Below are 20,241 nucleotides of genomic sequence, written 5' to 3'. Positions count from 1 at the left end.
CTTACATTCTCACTTACCAGTTGGAACACCAGAAGACAACTGATACTTGTAAGAACCCTGCGAATCCTAAAACTATGGCAGAGTAATTCATTTGGGGACTCTGAAGCACAGGACTTTTTCCAGACTTCAAGATTTTTGCTTACCTCCCAGGCAAAGATAATAAATAAGCTTCTCTGCCCCTGTCTCAACCTCCCAGCAGCCCCTGTGACTCCATCAAGGTGAGAGGACTTGTGTCACTGAAGTTTTTGCAAAAGGTATCTCCTTCCTCATTGCCAGTAGATTAGGCAATGTGTTATGGAGAAAGAGAGCCACAGATTAAAACATATGACCTGCCCTCACCAGCCCTCCCAGGGCTTTTAAAAGAGCATCTTTGAAAGAGAGACAGACTTGAAACAAACTAAGGTGAGAAAACATGGGGAGCCTGGAGAGAGGCCTTCTGCTACTTTGTGTGGCCATGACCATTGCAATCCTTTCTGCTCAGCAAAGGAAGAGATTGAGCGATGATGATGCTGCAACCATATTACTGAATCGCTACAACCAAAGGAATGATATTAGTTACCTTTTCAAGATTGTGAAAACCACAGCTCACTCTGATCAGGTAAGCCCTTCCCCACTTATCTCCATCTTCCCAAGCAAAGAACTTTGGGGGATAGACTCTAAGTCAAAGTTTCTATGCACACCTGAGAGGTGCTTTAAAGTCATTCCTAAGCCATTACAGAGCACCCTTTCAAGAGGATTCATTTGGTTTCCCCCCAAGCCTCAGAACTAGGGCTAAATAATGTGGTTCTGTACTCCCCTAGAAAAGCCTCCTGGGAGAAGTTAGCTTCAACTGCAGTTGTTTTTTTTTTAAGTTTTATTTATTTCTTTATTTTTACATGACAGCAATTCCTGAGAAATATTTCCTTCATCCCTCTCCAACCTCTGCCTAGTGTAAGGGGAAAACAGTTATACAAAACCAATTGCTGGCAGTCTTATCTGCTAGTGTGTGCAAATTTATGTACCTCTACCTCTCCAGTGAAAGATGAGAAATGCATTTTCTCATCCCCTTTCCCAGGCCAAAATTGGTCATTACTATTATGCAATATTATTCTTCATGTTTTCCTGAATCTCTTTGAGTTGTGTTTAGGAAGACAAAAGGAAACATGATTTCACATAAGGACTGGAGGATGAGGTGGGGAATCTAGTTTTCAATCTATTTCAATCAATTTTTCAAAGGGAATGATGGGTGACAAGGTGTGGGGTCTGACCAAAAGAGAGAATGGGGATTACTGTGAAAAGTAGAATAGAATGCCCAGAGCCCCAAAGAGATCATTGTAGTTTGGGAATACAATAGAATCTAATAAATACTGGGAGAAGGGAAAATGTTCCTGGACTACCACTGTCCACAGGGGCAGGTCTTATCCATCGGCAGAGTATTTGACTACCTACATGAGATTTAAATAAAAAAATCCCTGCCCCCAAAATGTTTCCCTGTGACTTGTTGGGCTTGTGGAAGCCACAACCTATGGCAGTGTTGACTGTGGTTTTCATTAGAATCACTCTTTTTAGTGGAGTCAGTGTCTCCATGGAATTGCTGCTAAAACACACCTAGGTCACATATTAGCTCAATGGCATCTGTTGTCCCATTGCAGTAGAGGAATTAAGGAATTTTCATATTTCCTAGCAGGGGACTGTTAGACAATGAATGACTTAAATGGAGGAGGGGAGAAGCCTGAACAGCGCTTATACAAGAATTAAGTGGAAAAACTGCATTTCAAACCCAGGTCTTATTGTTTGAATACTGGATCCTGGAAGCTGGGAGAGGGCAAAATGGGTGGAGGGGAAGATCTGCATCCCAGGGAAGTCTTCAAAGGCAAACTTTCTCTATATCCCATTGTCCAGAATCATCTTCACTTCTCTCACCTTTGTCCTTGATGCTTCCTTCAATTCTCTCCCTCCTAGTCTGGGAACCGGTTGCTGAGCATCTCCATTGAGGAAACCAAGTGCCTTAAGTCAGAGAATCAGAACCCTGACCAGTGTGAAAGCAAAACTCTTCCTGTAAGTATTCCTTGCTGGGTCTGGTTACCCCCAAACCCAAATAAAAAATAATGCCAACACCCAAGGATTCAGGAGTTTTAGCCCAGTCTTGCAAATAGGCCAAATCATCCATGTAGGCTTGAGTAGATATCAAGGTAATTTATTAATCCTTCTACTTTGGGAAGGGAAAGCAGACAGGCTACTACCAATTGTGCTGACCAAGGATGGGATCTGATATTTCCTTTTCCCTTCCTAAAGTAGACTTTGAAGGGAACATAGCAAAGGAAAGGTCGACTTTGCCTTCCATGTCAGATTTCTAGCTCCTAGAGCCTCAAAAGGAACTTATTAAAATGTAATCTGATCAATGAGAATACCAGGTTCCCCAGAGCCAGTGAGTAATCTAGGATCTAGACTCTGACTATCTTAAATGATATAATAAGAAACCCATCAGCTATGAAAATAGAAGCCATAATTTTAATGATTTAGCAATTTCTTCACAACAAACCAATGAGGAAGGTGGTGCAAACAGGATTCTCTCCATTTAAAAAAAAATTATTTCCATTCTATAGATGAGGAATCTAAGGGTCCCAGAGCAGAAATAACTGACTTCAACAAAGTTCAATCACTGATAAATATCCTAGGTACAGTTGGAACCCCGCAGGGGTTATGGACTCCACATCAAAAAACTCTCTTCATTGGACTGTTGTACACTGCAACAGTACTAGTGTGACATTTGCTTGTTTTTCTCAGCCCGTTATACAGGGATTAAAATCTAATCAAGAGTTTGAGAATAACTCAGAATATAACAGTTAAATATAGTGACTCAAAACATAATGAATATATATAGATAAAACAAATACAAGAACTCAGAGCATAATCACTAAGTCAATTGTTGGGGGTGTTCATATTCAAATAATCAATCAATAATTAATGAAACACTTCATACTGAGACAAAAACAACACCACCACCAACTACCAGTCCTTGTCATGCTTACTATCTAAAGGGGGAGACAATGTGCCTACAAATATACACAAAGAGGAAAAGCACTGCATTTAAGAGAAGTTAGGGAAGGTTTACTGTAGAAGATGAGGCTTTAATTGGATCTCAAAAGAATCTGAGCCCTTCATGACAGGATTGGAGGCCAATCAAAGCCTGAAAGTTGTAGTAAGAAGGTTTTGCTTTGTTTATTTTTAACTTTTCATTTTCTACTGCAAGGCATTACACCTCGCTGCACATGATTCCTTTTTCTGAATTCATATCCACTGGACTTAAAATGTGGAGAAGAGAAGGAATGTAAAATTCTCCTTATTTACACTAAGGAATGAAGAAATTACTGGGACTGCCAATAATCCCTCAGAATTTCCCTGGACCCTTAGACACCCAGTCCCTTCCAATCAGGTTCTCATATCCTCATATCCAGTTAACTCAGATTCCCTTTGATGAGCTTTTGGGGCAGCCTAAGGCAATGGAAAGAACATAGGTTTGGGAGTCTGAGGTTCTATATTTGAAGCTTGCCTCTTTCACTTTCTACTAGTACGACTATGGCTAAGTCACTTTGCCATTTAAGATTTACAACACTATACAATTCTCACATTATATCATCCTCACAACAACCCTGAAAGGGAGGTGCTCTGATTATCCTCATTTTGCAGATGAGAAAACCTGAGGCTAAATGGCTAAGTGACTATCCCAGGGTCACAAAGCTCATTAGTGTCTGAGACTGAATTTGAATTCAGATCTTCTTGTACCAGATCTAACATTCTATCTGTTATGTCACCTAGCTCCACCCAATTGGGATATTAAGGACTGGAAAAGGGTTGCCAAAAGCCTCAATTTAGTTTCAAGCAATTAATGATTAATAAATAATGTTAGCAAAGATTTGATAGTAATGGTCATTAGTTATATTTATTATTATTGTGCATCTATACTTGTTAACAAAGGAGAAAACAGGATGATGATTGGTGCTCGCTAGTGCCCCAATCCTGGTGAGCAGAAAGAGATCATAGGAAGCATCATAAATAGCCCCACTCCCTAGCAAGCTCCATATCAAAGCCTGAAAGTCAATAGACCCTCAAAAAGACCTCATGACACCCTAGGGGAATCAGATGGAATTTTGTTGTTATTTTTCTTTTTCTTTTAAAAACTATATTGACCTCTTTGGTTCTTCCATCCCATTTATTTCCCAATATATTATTTCCCAATCCTCCATCTAGAGTGCAATCCTTTATAAGAGAGAAGGAAAAAGCAGAATTAACAAAACTAAGCAACTCCACCAAACCTGGCAGTCTAAGCCTCATTCCAAGTCCTTTGTTCTCCACTGTTGCTAAGAAGGGAAGGAAGGACATTCTTGTAGGGTCTGGTCAAGTGTGGTCATTAGAATTACTCAGTATTTGCTTTCCATTGTTAGAGACCTGGTGTATATTTTCCCCCTTTTCCTGCTTACTTCCCCTAGGATCAGTTCATATAAGTCTTCCTAGATTTCAGTCTGAAAACATTTTATAACCCAAACAGCTATCAGGCCTAAGGAAATGTACCAGCAGACCAAATGGAAAAATTCAGAAGCATCTGACTTCTGAGAGAACAGCAATACTACTGCCTGGTATCACCCTTTTTTTTTTTCCTTTGTTGCTATAAAAGGTGAAATTCTGCAGGGGAAAGATTCCTTTCCACAATGGTGGTGTGGTGTTTGGACCCCTTTGTGACTTACAAGATTTACCGGTGAGTTTTTCAAACCAGATGCTACTAGATATAAATGAAGAATGTGACCTTGAACTGGACCTATCCACTTTCCCCTTTTTCTCAAAGAACTTCCTTACCTGAGATTAGGAAGGAGTCTTGGGGAAGAGTATGCAGCTCTAAGTTCCAAGGATATGTTTCCATGACTCCCTGAAGTTCTATCACACAGAAAAAAGGGCTGAGTTTCTTTTACTTTGTTCTACAGTCAAAAATAGAAGTAATGAGTTGAAGATTCTAAGAACCAGCTTTAGACAGTAGCCCAGAAAACAGAGGAGGAGGTTTCAGGAAGCAATGAGTTCCCCATCCCTGGAGTTGTAGTATAATTTTCTGGTTCCATCCAACACTGAAATTCTGTGTAAGGAAGTATCACTTCAGAACAAAAGGGGGTGGCAATAATCTGACCTTGGTGAACAAAAGGGAAGAGAATCTGTTTAGTGGGGGATTGTTGAAATCCCATCTCTTAAGTGTTTGTCTATTTTATCTGTACTGCCTGTGCTTAAGGTCAGAACTTCCTCCTCAAGAATAGTTGAGACCAAAAAAGAAAGGTTACATCCACAAAAAGCTCCATCTCAGAACTCATCCTCCTATTCCTCTGATCCAATGTTCTGTGATCAGGTCTCTTCAAGGGAGTAAAGAAGGGAGTAAAGAAAGTTATCTAGGACCTTCTTGGTATAGAACAGGTACTGAAATTCCTTGTTCAACTGAAGATCCTGAAGGCTTTTACTTGTCCTTGGCTGATTCTTCCTGACATCTGGAGCTTTTCTCCTCCTTTCTTCTTGACTGTCCTAGAGCTGTTGTTCTGCCTCAGTTGCTCATCTGAGGTCCTTCCTGGATATGGGCTTTCATGTTGATGCTTTCCTTGGAGGACTTGGATTTTAAATCTAACCTACTCTTTCCTCTGTCATTTTCACTGCTTCCTAGGACCCTTCCCTTAAGACCAAGCCCCAGATTCTCATTCCTTCCCCTAATCCTCTCATTCATTCAACAAGCATATCTAAGCACATAAAACCCTCCTCTCATCAAAAAGTCTGCTCTGAGTCTTCAATCTGCTTATTGTGACTTTGATTTTCTTTCCCTGTCATTGGTATTGCTAATCTGAGCTCCTACTGAGACTCAAGAGTGTGCCCCCTGAAAGAATCCCAAGATCAGAAAAAGAATGTGTTCCCTGAAAGAACCCCTAAGATCAGGAGGAAATTTTATGGGGGAGGGGGAAGCCTTCCTGAAATTATACCTCCTAAGTCTGGAGAATTTACCTGTTCTGTGAATGAATGAGGAGAACCCCAGATATCCAGACCAATGGATCTGTCCTCAGCCATACACTGGTACCACTCAGAAATTCCAAAAAAATCTCCATGATATACTATTAGTCCTAAGAATCTGCATACTTGGAGGTATTCTACCTTCATGAAGAATTAACTATTGTTTCTGTACTTCTTTCTCCCACAGTTTGAAGACCATAAAGGGTTAGATGTTAAGATATCACCAGCCCATGGACGTGACGGTGGCAGAGGAGGAAGACGAGGAAGACGTGAGGTAGAGAGGAAACCATCAGATAACTTTCCACCCTATCCATGCATAGGCCCTACTGACCATGACCTTGGTCTAGACAGTTTTCCCCTCTGCATTGTTCTGGGCCTGGACCTTTAGTCCTTGCAATGCCCCTGGTCACAGCCTGTCTCTAATTTCCCTGGACCCCAGTCTGATCTTGATTAACCTTGACCCTACCCTGGGCAATGGGTAGAAGATTCCAAAACAGCTTAAGGCACCAGGAAAAGTCAAAGGTGAAAAATCAGGAACAATAGCCAAAAAAGCAGGGGGAGACTTCAGGAAACATGAGCCCTGCCCCCTCCAGCTGTAGATTATGTATAACACTGAAATTATGTATAATAATTATGTATAATAAATTTTCACTATATCAAAAACAAAAGGGGGGATGAGGGGAAGTAGAAAAATGAATACTTTGATCTAAGTAAACAGAAGGGAAGGTGTGCAGTGAGGGGATAGCACATTTTTTAAATCCATCTCATAAATATCTCCTCTTCTGCCTTTGCTTGAGGCCAGGTCTTCCCCTTCAAAGGAAGGGGAGATCAAAAAAGACAGGTAAGCCAACAAAAAGCAGCCCCTCCCCTTCAAACGAATTATTCTATTCTTCTGGGAATTCCCATCCAGGGTCCTATGACACTGTCCCTTTCTGGGAAGGAAAGAAAACCATCTAGGACTTTCCTGGTATAGAATAAGTGCTGAAATTCCTTGTTCAGTTGTAGATACTGAAGGCTTCCAATTGTCCTTGGCTGATAATTGGATACTTTCTCCTCCTTTCTTCTTGATTGTTCTAGAGCTGGCTGCTCTGCTTCAATTGTTCACCTGAGGTCCTTCCTGACTACAGGCTTTCATGCTGATGCTTCCCTTAAAGAGCTTGGATTACAAACCCAATCAACTCTTTCTGGGTCATTTTCACTACTTCCTAGGATCCCTCCCTTGATCCCTCCCTTGTCTTTAAATCCCAGATTCTCACTCCTTCCCCTAATCCTCTCATTCATTCAACAAGCATATCCAAGTATATAAAATCCTACTCTCATCAAAAAAGTCTGCTCTCAGTCTTTCTACTCACTGTGATTTTGGTTTTCTTTCCCTGTCATTAACATTGCTAACCTGAGCTCTACTAGAGACACATGAATATACCCCCTGAAACTCTTAAGATCAGGGTGAAATTTTATGGGGCAGGAGGTATTTGGGGGGAAACCTTCCTGAAATTATACCGCCTAAATCTAGAGAATTTACCTGTTCTGCCTATGAGTAAGGAGAGTACTGGATATCCAGGACGCTAGACCTGGCCCCAGCCATACACTGATACTGCCCAGGAATCCCAGCAAAGGCCTATGATATCCAATACTCCTACATATCTGCATACTTGGAGTTTTCTGCCTTCATGAAGTCTCAACCACTGTTTCTGTACTTCTTTCTTCTACAGGTTGATGAAAACCAGAAGGAGTTAGATACTGAGATATCACCAGCACATGGCTATGGGAACAATGGCCGTGGCAGTAGCAGAAGAGGAAGAAGGCATGAAGGACGTGAGGTAGAGAGGAAACCATCAGATAACATTCTACCCTATCCTATACATAGGTCCTACTGACCATGGCCTTGGTCTTTCTTCCCCTGGCATTGGTCTGGGCCTGGACCCTTCTTTCCTGGACCCTTTTCAACCTGGCTCCAAGATTCCAAAAGCAACTTTTAGACACCAGAAAAAATAAGAGGAAAAAATCAGGAGGAGTAGTCCCCCAAAAGCAGAAGGAGATAATCCAGGAAGCAGTGAGCTCTCCATCCCTGGAACTGTGGGGACACTTCTCTGGTCCTGTCCAAAACTGAGATTCTGTGTAATGAATTTTTACTATAGCAAAAACAAAGTGGAGACAATGAATAATCTATCCTAGATAAGCAGAAGGGAAGGGATTCTGATAAGGGATGGCACAGTTTAAAATCCTATTTCATTAATATTCCCTATTCTGCCTTTAAGGCCAGGCCTTTCCCCTCAAAGGAAGGGGAAACCAAAAAAAGAAAGTAAGCCCACAAAAATCCCCTCCCCTCCCCAACTCATCCTTCTCTTCTGGAAATTCCCATCTGGTGTCCTGCAATCAGACCCCTTTCTGGGGAGGAAAAAAAAAAAGATCTAGGATCTTCCTGATATAGAAAAGGTGTTAAAATTCCTTGTTTAGTTAAAAATAGTGAAGGCTTCTACTTGTCCTTGATAGACCAGAGGATTTCTTCCTGTAAGTTGGAGCCTTTCTCCTCCCCTCTTCTTGACTATACTAGAGCTAGCTGTTCTTCCTCAGGTGCTCTCTTTGAGTCCTCCCTGACTATGGGCATTTTATGCTGATGCTTTCCTTGAAGGACTTGGATTTTAAATTCAATCAACTCTTTCTCTGTGATTTTGATTTCCTTTACCTGTCATTGACATTGCTAACCTCAACTCTTATTATAGAGTTGAGAATGTACCCCCAAAACTCTAAGATCAGGAAGAATTTTTAAGGCAAGAGAGATAATTGAAGGGAAACCTTCCTGAAATTATACCCCTAAGTTTAGAGAACTTACCTGTTCTGTCTATGACTAAGGAGAGCCCTGGATATTCAGTATACTAGGGTTGGCCCCAGTCATACATTGATACTGCTCAGGAATCCCAGCAAGTTCTCCAAGACATCCTAATAGTCCTACATATTTGCAAACCTGGGAAGCCTTTTTGCCTTCATGAATATGTAATCACTATATGAATATTTCTTTCTCCCACAGGATGTTGAAGCCCAGGAAATTTCAGATGCTGAGACATTTCCAGCCCACCGTCCTGGTGGTGTCGGCCAAGGCCGCAGCGGCCGAGGTAGAGGTGGCCGAGGTCCCGGTGGCCGAGGTCCCGGTGGCCGAGGTCCAGGTGGCCGAGGTAGAGGTGGCCGAGGTAGAGGTGGCCGAGGTAGAGGTGGCCGAGGTAGAGGTGGCCGAGGTAGAGGTGGCCGAGGTAGAGGTGGCTGAGGTCCCGGTGGCCGAGGTCCCGGTGGCCAAGGTAGAGGAGGAAGGGGAGAAAGATTTCCCCAGCCTGGGCCTGGACAATTCCCTGACCATAGACCTAGTCCTGAAAATCCTACACCACTACCTGACCCTGATTATTTCTGACCCAAGACCAGACATGACTTCCCCACATCTGGATTTTACTTTGGCTAAGCTCTCCATTTAGATTCCTGTCTCATATCTAGAATTCCATCCTTAGTCTAGGCCCCCTAAACCTGTTTCTTTAGTGACTTTCAAGATTTGAACCCACAGATCCAGGAGTAGTAGGAAATGTAGAAATAGGGACCAAATGCAACAAGAAGTTCAAGAATCAAGAGAAGAGACTGGAAGTGAAGGGTCCAAGGGCAGGGAACTGGGAGCCCTTTACTGCAGCATCCAAGTAGACAGGAAAGGAATAAAGGTTTAATGATTCCAATGTTATTCTAAAAAGCTCTTACATGGTCTTCTAATCTCCTGCTTCTTCCTGAGTTCAATCTATCCTAATCACACAGAAAATCAATTTTCCTAAAGGGGCATGGGAAGGAAGGGAAGGTGGGAAGGAAGAAAAGATAGAGGAAGGAAATGAGGGAAGGGAAAAAAAGGAAGAAAGGAAGGAGGGAGGGAGGGAGGGAAGGAGTAAGTCTTTAAAAAGTAATCAAGAACTGTGCTAAGTACTTTACAAATATTCTCTAATTTAACCACTGGAGGAGGAGACTCACTTTACAATTGAGGAAACTGAGGCAAATAAACATAAAGTAACTTGTCTAGGGTCACACAACTAGTTCAAAATGTCTGAGGTTGGATGTAAACTCATGCCTTTCTGACTCCAAGATCCAACCCACCATAGACAGAATGGGATTGGACTTGAAATCAAAAGAATTAATACCATCTGTGTCTTTATGCAACCTTAGGCAAGTCAATTAATCTTTGAGGGCCTTTTTTTAAAAAGCATAAAGTTTCTTGTAAAAACAGAAAGTTTATCACTAAATTCTCTTCCAGATGTAAAACTTATGAACATACAGATCTGATCCTGTCTCTCCCCTGCTCAAACTCCTCTGTTAACTAGGCTATGTCAAATCCAAAGCCTTTATCCTGGATTGAAGACCCTCTTCACTTCATCTCTCTCACTAGACTTTTTCATATTTATGAATTTATTATTTATTTCCTTGAATGGAGTGTAAGTTCCTTGAGAGCAGAGACTATTTAATGTTTTGCCTTGCTCTGCCTAACACCTAGCAGAATGTCTGAAACATATTAGACATTTAAAATGATGATGTGTAATGAATTGGAAAGTCAGGAAGATCTTTCAGAGATTATTCCAGTAGTCCAGGCTAGAAAAAATGGCATTGGAGAAGGAAATAGATATAAAAGATGCTGTCAATAAGGTTTGAAAACAGGATGAATAAATAGAAGGGAGAGGAAGAAGTTGAGAATGACTCCAAGATTTCAACCCATGATGACAAGAAGGATGGTGATACTCATAACCAAAATAAGGGAAATTTGGAAGAGGGCTGTGTTTGGAGGGAAAGTATATTTTATGTTTCACATGTGGAATTGGAGATGCTTACACTTCAAATTGCCCAGCAAGTAATTGATGATGCACACCTGGCTTTCAGAAGAAAGAATAAGGTTAGTTAAATAGCTGTAGGAGGTAAGTGCCAAAGGATATGTTGATAATCCTGAGGGAGAATAAAGAAGGGAGTCCAGGACATAGCCTTGGAGTAAATCCATAGTTAGAGAACAGGAAATATGGTGATACAGCTAAGAAACCTGAAAAGGAGCAGTTAGACAGATAGAAAGAGAACCCAGAGAGAAGTATGCTATGAAAAAAAGAGGACAGAGGATCCAAGAGGAGGGCTCCCACAGTATCAAATCCTACAGAGAAGTCAAGAAGAAATTTGAGCAAAGATCACAAGGGAAGTGATGTTCAGTGGATAGAACAATGGCTATGGATTTAGGGAACTTGGTTAAATCTAGACCTTAAACATGTTATTCAAATGCCCAGGGCCTCAGTTTTTCCATATGTCAAATGAGGGAGTTAGACTAATGGCTTTTGAGGCCCCTTCCAGTCCTATATCTATAATTCTTTGATCATTGGTCATCTGATATACAGGGAATTGACAGAAGTATTTAAGACCAATAGTCATTCCCCAGTGCATAAATATATGCAAAGTGGAAAGTATATGAAGAAACAGTTCTCAAAAGAACTATTAATGACCTTAAAAGAGATGGCTTGATATCATTATAATCAAAATGCAATCAAAATAACCCTAAGGTTCTTCTTTATCCCAAGTAAATTGAGAAAATATGACATAAGATGTTAATAATCAATGTTGGAGGGACTGTGGAAAGTCAGGTGCACTAATTTGCTCTTGGTGAAATCTTGAACTGAGTCAGCCATTCTGGAAAGCAATTTGTAAAAAATTTTTAAAAAGTGACTAAAATGTCCATAAATGTTCATAAAATGTCCACTACATAGGTATATGACATTAAGGATGTCAAAGTGAGAAAGAAAACTCTCATTTATACCAAAATATTTATAGCAGTTTGGTGCTTTTGGTGAAAATTAAGTAGATGTCTATCCATTGGGGAATGGTGAAACAAATTTAGGCAGTTAGGTGGCACAGTGACCAGAATGTCAGACCTAAAGTCAGAAAGACTCATCTTCCTGAGTTCAAACATGATCTCAGATACTTATTCCCTATGTAACCCTGAGAAAGTCACTTAATGCTCATTTCCTCACCTCATCTATTAAAAAAATGAGCTGAAGAAGGAAATGGCAAAGCATTCCAGCATCTTTGTCAAGAAAACTCCACATGGATTCACAAAGAGTCTGAATGATTAAACAATATATGAAGGTAATATAATGTTGCTGACCTTTAAGGAATTATAAATATGGGGGACAGCTAGGTGACACAGTGGATAGAGCATCAGCTCTGGAGTCAGGAGGACTGAGATCAGATTCAGCCTCAGACACTTAATAATTGACTAACTGTGTAACCTTGGACAGGTTAGTCTTAGCCTCATTGCCTTAAATAAATAAAATTTTAAAGAAAATAAATTGTACAATGTGACGTATTCAGAAAAGGTTGAAAAGCTTACATGACTTGGTACAGACTGCAGAACCAAGAAAACAATATGCATAATGACTAAAACAATTTAAATGGAAAAAACAAAAAGAAGAAAAAGAAAATGAATTCCATGTAATTATAATGAACAAGATTGGCTCTGAAGAAGAATTAAAAAATATATTTCCTTCCCTTTCTTGAAAACTCTGGGGACAATTGAAAGGATATGAAATATTACATATTTTACAAGAATTTATTAATGTACTTATTGATTTATATAACCTATTTTCACCTCTTTCTCTTTTATTTATTATTGTGAGGGATAACTAGATTGATGGGGAGGAGGAAGGGATATATTCAGACATGAAAATGATGACTCCAGTAGATAAAAGGTCAAAGGATAGGAAAAGACAATTCTGAAAGCTATTTAAAAAATATTCCAAATCACTAGTAAATAGAGAAATGCACATTAAAGCAACTCTGAGATTCCAATTCAATCAAATTGGCAAGGATGTCAAAAAGAAAAATGACAAATATTTGAGGAGTTGTGATAGGCATATTACTGATATATTATAAATAGAACTATAGCATGGTTCAGGCATTCATCTTGGAGAATAATTTGGATATATGTGTCAAAAGTCATTAAACTGTATATATCCTTTGATCCTGGAAGCTACTAGGTAGATAAAAAAGGAAATGACAACCTTCCAGGATGGAGCCAAGATGGTGGCATGAAGATAACATGCTCCCAGAGCTTTTCCCTACCAAAGATAAATGAAACTTCTCTTCTGACATTCAAGCTACAGATCCCACCAAGAAAAAGAAAAGATTTAAAGAAGTTCTCAATGGTAAACATCATGGAGTATCCTCAGTGAAGGTCTGTCTCTTTGGCGGAAAAGGGGACATAAAGTCCAGGAGGTGGTAGAGCATGGAAAGTTAGAAGGAGGCTTGATCAGGACAGTAGACACAATGATGGAGAAGAGTATGAAGACTATCTGGGAGAAGGATGGTGTGAAAAGGATCCCATTCTCCACCTCTACCTTAACCTGTGTACTAAGAGCATGGGCTTGGAAGGGAGTGAGTCATCCCCAAGTTGTTCCCTTTCCAACTCTGGCCAAAGACTGACCAAACTGTCAAGTGCAATCCAGGTCCTGAGAGCTTAACAGCAGAGGTCACAGAAGCTAGATAGCAAGCCAGGAGGGAGGATCCCAAACCCAAACAAAGTCTGAACCCTAAAAACACCAGGATAAAAGGCAGGACTGGGTCAGGAACAAACCATGGCTAATTTAGAACCTGGACATACAGGAAACAAAACTCTACAAAAGCAAGTCCTGGATTACATAGGCAACATCTTGGCCAGTGACAAGCTTGGGATCAGCCCCAAGGGGGAAAAAAAGCTTGGATCTATACTTCCCATACCCCAGGAGAAGAGCTAAAACAATGAAGATGAACAGAAAAGCTAAAAAAGCACTCACTATAGAAAATTACAGACAATTTTCTTCTTCAGATATATGTCTGAAGAAGAAATCAGTGAAAAATCACTCACAGGAGAAGTATCAAAACCAGTCCATAAATTGGATTCAAATACAAATACTCATTGAAGAGCTTAAAATAAGAATTTAAAAACCAAAGAAGAGAGGAAGAAGAAAAAATGGAAAAAATATATGAGAGTCATGCAGGAAAATTATGAAAAATTGATCAAAGAAATCAACTCTGTTAAAAGTAAAAATAACCAACTGAAAAAGGAAACATGAAAGCAGTTGAAGAAAATAAAATTCTAAAAATTAGACTTAAACAAATAGAAACCAGTAAATCTATGAGACTACAAGATTCCATCAACCAAAATAAAAAGGCTGAAAAATTGAAGAAAATGTAAAGTATTTTTTAGAGAAAATGAATGCTCTGGAAACTAGATCCAGGGAAGACAATCCATAAATTATTGGACTACTAGAAAGACTAGATCAAAAAAAGAACCCGGGAAACATTTTGCAGGAAATTATAATGGAAAATTGTCCAAATCTACTAGAACAAGATAACAATATAACCATTGAAAGACTCTACAGAACCCCTCCAGAAAGAGATCCCAGAATAAAAACTCCAAGGGCCATAATAGCCAAATTCCAGAACCCTCAAATAAAGGAGAGAATTTTGCAAGCAGCAAACAGAAAACAATTCAAATACAAAGGAAATACAATCAGACTCACACAGGACTTAACAATCTCAACAGTGAAGGATCAGAAGACCTGGAATAGCACATATTGGAGAGCAAAGGTTCTGGGATTACAACACAGAATGTACTACACTGCAAAATTCAGCATATACTGTCAGGGGAAAAGATGGATGTTCAAGGAAATAGAGGACTTACAGAATTTCCTGACACAAAGACCAGAACTGAACAGAGAATTCAGTCACCAAATACATGACTCAAGATTTGCATAAAAAAGGGTAAATGAAAAAGGGAAGGAAAAAACCAAGATTAAACAAAACAGTGAAGTCCTCTCAGGTTAAAAATCATTAAAACAAAGACAGACTATTACCCTTAAACTATTCTTAGAAGAGGGAGAGAGGCCTTCCATTCCCAGTCAGACACCCTCCCTATTTTGCTAGGGAGTAAAACAGTGGACTATTTCCAGAAAGACCTTGCATTGATTCTTTTAGGGAGGGAAATAGTGGAATACTTCCTGGGAAGAGACCTTGAAGTCTTAGTTAGCCATCTATTTGATAATAGACTGGGAGAACAGTAGTCTGCCTTCTCTTGTTTGATAAGTGCTAAACTCAGAAGACATTGCATGCTCAGACATTAATTCATTTAACAGAAGGTCATTAGAAATGTTCTTCTGACACCCTCGCCATCTAGATGGTGAGGTATATTTTATGAAAACCTTTTATTCTTCTCTTTGTTGCTGGGTAGATTTTTCGCATAAGGATTGTAACTCTGAAAACCTTAACCAATCAGGTTGGAAGAGAGGGGGTTAGGGAGGAGGAATCTAATCTTACTTGACTGCCAGCTCAGGGCAGCTCCTTGATCTTCACTACCTTTGTGAGACTTAGGGGTGCCCTTTTCTTGAGAAAAGCCAAAATAAACTTTGCTCTTTTTTTGCTCAGAGGAGTCTCCATATTCTTTTTAAGTGGATTTTTATCCCACACTCCATCTATATGTATAGTAACACATATAATACAGTACTCCATTACAGTCACTGTGGTATATGAATGTAATGGAATATTACTATGGTGCCATAAGAAATAATGAAAAGAATAGTGGAAAAATCTGAGAAAACTTCTATGAACTAATGTATGGCTTAGCAAAACCAAGAGATTTTATATAAAAACATTTTCTTTTTAAAAGAACCCTGAAAAACTTGGGAATTTTGATCGATGTTGTGATCCTGCATAGCTCTAGAGGATAAAAATGAATCATGCTATGCATTTACTGACCTAGTAGGGTGCAGGGAATGGACCCAAGGAATAGAATAAGATACATTTTTGAAATGATAAATGAGTGGATTTATTTTGCTCCAATATGTTTATTTGGAAGGAGAATTGTGCTTTCCCTTTTTTCATGTAGAGGAAATAACAGCAAACATGGGAAAGAAAGGCAGAAAGCAAGGGAGAGGGAAAAAAGAATGAAGAAAGGGGAAAAATAAAGAGAAAAAGGGAGGAAGAAAGGATTACTATTTTAAAGCATTTTAATGCATAGAGGAGAAGAAAATTTGGGAAAAGAAAAACAATCAGGACAGTTTTGAAAGTATGTTAGAATTATGTCCTTTTTGGGGGCAGCTAGGTGGTGTAGTGAATAAGGCACCGGCCTTGGAGTCAGGAGTACCTGGGTTCAAATCCGGTCTCAGACACTTAATAATTACCTAGCTGTGTGGCCTTGGGCAAGCCACTTAACCCCATTTGCCTTGCAAAAACCTAAAAAAAAAAAGAATTATGTCCTTTTTTAAAAAAAAAAAGGTATATATATAATAGAGATTTGTGGTTTCAGTGATTTATTTGTTTTACTTTGTATATGGAAATGTTTTTTCATATGAGAAGTGGTATTTGTTAAAATCAGAATAAAAATACAATTTAAAAAGAAATGAAGGTCATACAAATACAAAGAATATCAACATAGAAAGTTTAAGATCTCATTAGTTACTTTGGAAGAGTAACTGAGGGATGAGACTGTAAGCAAAACTACAATACATTGAGAAGTAAAGGAGAAAAGGGTTAAATTGAGGTAAGAAAAAAAAGAAACCATTTTTAGAAGCTTGTGAAAGGGACAAGACACACAAGATGATATATGGGGGTTTTTAGTGGAATCCATGATCTATGTAATAGTGCTGTGCTTTGACAATTTTCTGACCAAAAAATAAAAAACCACCTCAGGTCATCTTTGGCTAACTACTTAAAGCACAATGAGGAAGGTGCTTGTCCTGCTGTCCTCATCCCTTGTCAGACAAATATCTGGAGTTTATGTTCATTTCTAGGCACCCCAATGACAAATCAAATGACATTCAGCGATGACTAGTAAGATAAAATATGGAAGAGATCCCTAAAGGAAGATATGGTCACAGTCTTTAAATTTCAAAGTACTTCCCCACAAAGGAAGAATTACACTTATTTTTCCCTTTACCTCGAGTGAGAAACTTGGAGAAATAAGAGGAAGCTCAAAACTATAAAGAGTGTTTCTGGGTCTCAGTTTTCTCAGTTGCAAGATGAGAGGACTGGGGGCAACTAGATGGCACAGTGGATAGAGCACAAGCCCTGGAGTCAGGAGTACCTGGGTTCAAATCCGGTCTCAGACACTTAATAATGACCTAGCTGTGTGGCATTGGGCAAGCCACTTAACCCCATTTGCCTTGCAAAAAAAAAAAAAAAAAAAAGATGAGAGGACTGAAGCAATCTCTATCCCAAGGATATTAGCCAATATGGAGAAAGACTTATTGTTACAAAAAAAATGGTTTTTGTAGACTTTTAAAAATAACCACAATAATAATAAACCCTAGAAATAACCTATAAGTCCAAGATGGGGGAAATGGAAGACTTCTGTCCTTTCATGTGCATATGGAAATGCAAGCATATCATAGAAAATAGAAATATAAAATGACAGAATGAAGGTAGGACTCCCCTGAGCTCTTCCCCACACCTCCCCAAATTCCTTTAAATAATAACTCCACACCAGCCCTGGAGTTGGAGGACCTGAGTTCCAATCCAGCCTCAGATACTTAATAATTACTTAGCTGTGCGATCTTTGGCAAGTCTCTTAACCCCATTGCCTTGCAAAAACCAAAAAAAAAAAATAATAATAATAACAATAACTCTAAACAAATTCTAGAGTGGCAGAACTCACCAAAAAAAATGAAACATTTTTTTCAGTCCAAGACAGCTTAGAAGGTCAACTGGAACATCCATTGCTCCAGTGTGTGAGAGAGGAGTACAGTCTAGCTTAACCCACTCCAGTAGAGACCAGGACCCAACAAACCAGGAGCAGGTCTTGGGGGTGACTGAATCACTGGTAACAGAGGCAGAATCTAAATCTCTAAGTCCACAGACAGCAAAGACAACTTAAAAGATTAGCAGGAAAAATCTGACCTAGGTGAAAGTGTAGTACAGTCCAACACAGACCCTGTCCCAGAAAACCAAGTGTAAGCCTTAATAGTCATTGAATCAGCTGATTCTGGAGTTCTCAGCCCACAGACAGTAAGGGGGGGGGGGGCGCAAACAACTGGTAAGAAGGAGATTACAGGGACTCTTTGCTGGCAGTGAGGCAGGATTCTGTAACTTTGCCCATACTCAGATCTGGTTCACAGTCTTGAGTCAGTCCCAGGACAAGGAGGAGCACTAATATCCCAGTGGAGAGGGGGCCTTCCTCACAGTTCCAGGGGAGAAAGGAATGCTGTTGGTCGCAGACCAGAGCACAGGTCAAAAGGGTGATAAACACCTCTCCTTAGATCATACTACCTTGGAAGAACTGAAAATTTACAAGTCTCTAGAATAATGTCTGAAAACAGCTGCACAAAACCCCAGAAGTTCAGGACAGTACACCCTCTACCCTGGAAGCAAAGCCCTCCTTTAACAGAGTTAAAAATCAAGTAATAGGATGGAAAAATGAGCAAACATAAAAAACATGATCAAAAAGTTGTTATGGTGACAGGATGATCAAAATACACCTCCTACATGCAAAGCCCCCAAGAAAAATATGAATTAGTCTCAGGCTATGGAAGACCTTGAAAGGGATTTTAAAAATCAAGTAAGAGAGGTAGAGGAAAAATTGGGAGAAGAAATGAGAGTTCTATAAGAAAAATCATGAAAAATGAGTCAACAGCTGGGTAAAGGAAACACTGAAGAAATATCACCTTTAAAATAATGAAAGAAGTACAAAAAAGTCAATGAGGAGAAGAATACCCTACAAAACAGAATTGAGCAAATGGAAAAGGAGGTACAACTGCTCACCAAAGAATAAAATTCCTTAAAAATTAGAATTGAGCAAATGGAAGCTAATGACCAAATGAGAAATCAAAAAATAATAAAATTAAACCAAAAAAACAAAAAAATAGAAGACAACGTGAATTATATTATTGAAAAAAAAAAACAACTGACCTGGAAAATAAATTAAGGAGAGATAATTTTTTAAATTATTGTACTAAGCCCAAAGAAGCATGGGACAGTGCCCCCCTGTGGGAGCACAGCTCACCTTTAAAAACCATAAACTAGGCTAAACAGGAGTAAGAATCAGAAAAAAGTATAATCATTGAAAGCTACTATGGTGATAATACTCTCTCAGAAGAGAACACTGGATAAAGGTCTATATGTGAAGTGCCAAAAGGAAATATGAGTCAGTCTCAAACCCAAAATGTGCATGTGGAAGAGATTAAAAAGGATTTTTAAAAGTCAAGTAGAAAAATTGTGAAAAAAGAAATGTGATATATTCAAGGGAGAGTCAACAGCTTGGAAAAGGAAGAACAAAAACTGACTGAAGACAATAACTCCTTTAAAAACACAATTGACTAAATGGACAAAGAAAACAACTCTTTAAAAACCCAAACTGGTCAAATATAAAAAGAAAATGACTGCTTCAAAAATAAGATTGGAGAAATGGAAAAGGAGATACAAAAACTAACTGAAGAAAATAATTCCTCAAAACTTAGAATTGAGCAAAGGGAAGCTAATGACTTTATAAAACATTAAAAATCAGTCAAGCAAAATCAAAAAAATTAAAAAATAGAAGCAAATACCTTATTGGAAAAGCAACTGACTTGAAAATAGATCCATGAGAGATCATTTAAGAATTACTGAACTATCAAGCAACTAGGTGGTGCAGTAGATAGAGCACCAGTCCTGGAATCAGAAGGATCTGAACTCAAATCCAGCTTCAGATACTTGATACATACTAGCTATGTGACCTTGAAACAAATCACTTAATCCCATTGCTCCATGAAAAAAAAAAAGAATTATTAAACTTGGAAGCCATGATCAAAAAAAGAGCTTAGACAACATTTATTTTAGGGTTTTTTTTTTTTGCAAGGTGAACGGGGTTAAGTGGCTTGCCCAAGGCCACACAGCTAGGTAACTATTAAGTGTCCAAAGCCGGATTTGAACCCAGGTACTCCTGACTCCAGGGCCAGAGCTTTATCAACTGTGCCACCTAGCCACGCCCCCCTGGACAACATTTTTCAAGAAAATCATCAAGGAAAACTGCACTTATATCCTAGAACCAGAGGATAAAATAGTCATTGAAAGAATCTATCAATCTCCTCCTGAAAGGGATCCCAAAATGAAATTATCTAGGATTGTTGTAGCCAAATTCCAGAATTATAAAGTCAAGGAGAAAATTCTGCAAGCATTGAGAGAGAAACAATTCAAATACAAGAAACCACAATCAGAATTATGCAGGACTTGGCA

At 39.2% G+C, this 20,241-nt stretch overlaps 1 protein-coding gene across 1 annotated transcript; it reads left to right on the top strand.

Annotated features, from left to right (window-relative positions):
• Positions 1 to 365: 365 nt before the first annotated feature.
• LOC141494904 (uncharacterized) lies at positions 366 to 9,360 on the top strand. Its single transcript, XM_074196033.1, has 6 exons — positions 366 to 598; positions 1,942 to 2,037; positions 4,655 to 4,735; positions 6,200 to 6,286; positions 7,725 to 7,832; positions 9,041 to 9,360. The coding sequence occupies exons 1-6, from the start codon at positions 413 to 415 to the stop codon at positions 9,272 to 9,274; spliced, it is 792 nt and encodes a 263-aa protein (XP_074052134.1). The 5' UTR covers positions 366 to 412; the 3' UTR covers positions 9,275 to 9,360.
• The last annotated feature ends 10,881 nt before the right edge of the window (positions 9,361 to 20,241 follow it).

Source organism: Macrotis lagotis, chromosome 8 (genome assembly GCF_037893015.1).
Source record: "Macrotis lagotis isolate mMagLag1 chromosome 8, bilby.v1.9.chrom.fasta, whole genome shotgun sequence".
In the NCBI taxonomy this organism is placed as follows: Eukaryota; Metazoa; Chordata; class Mammalia; order Peramelemorphia; family Peramelidae; genus Macrotis; species Macrotis lagotis.
This window is presented reverse-complemented; position numbering and strand designations above follow the sequence as displayed.

What these genes read in the sequence shown, in the direction of transcription:
- LOC141494904 (XM_074196033.1), top strand. Translation starts at nt 413, where the DNA reads ATGGGGAGCCTGGAGAGAGGCCTTCTGCTACTTTGTGTGGCCATGACC. An exon ending in GTGACTTACAAGATTTACCG is followed by an intron (nt 4,736 to 6,199) that starts GTGAGTTTTTCA and finishes TTTCTCCCACAG; the next exon opens with TTTGAAGACCATAAAGGGTT. An exon ending in GAAGGCATGAAGGACGTGAG is followed by an intron (nt 7,833 to 9,040) that starts GTAGAGAGGAAA and finishes TTTCTCCCACAG; the next exon opens with GATGTTGAAGCCCAGGAAAT.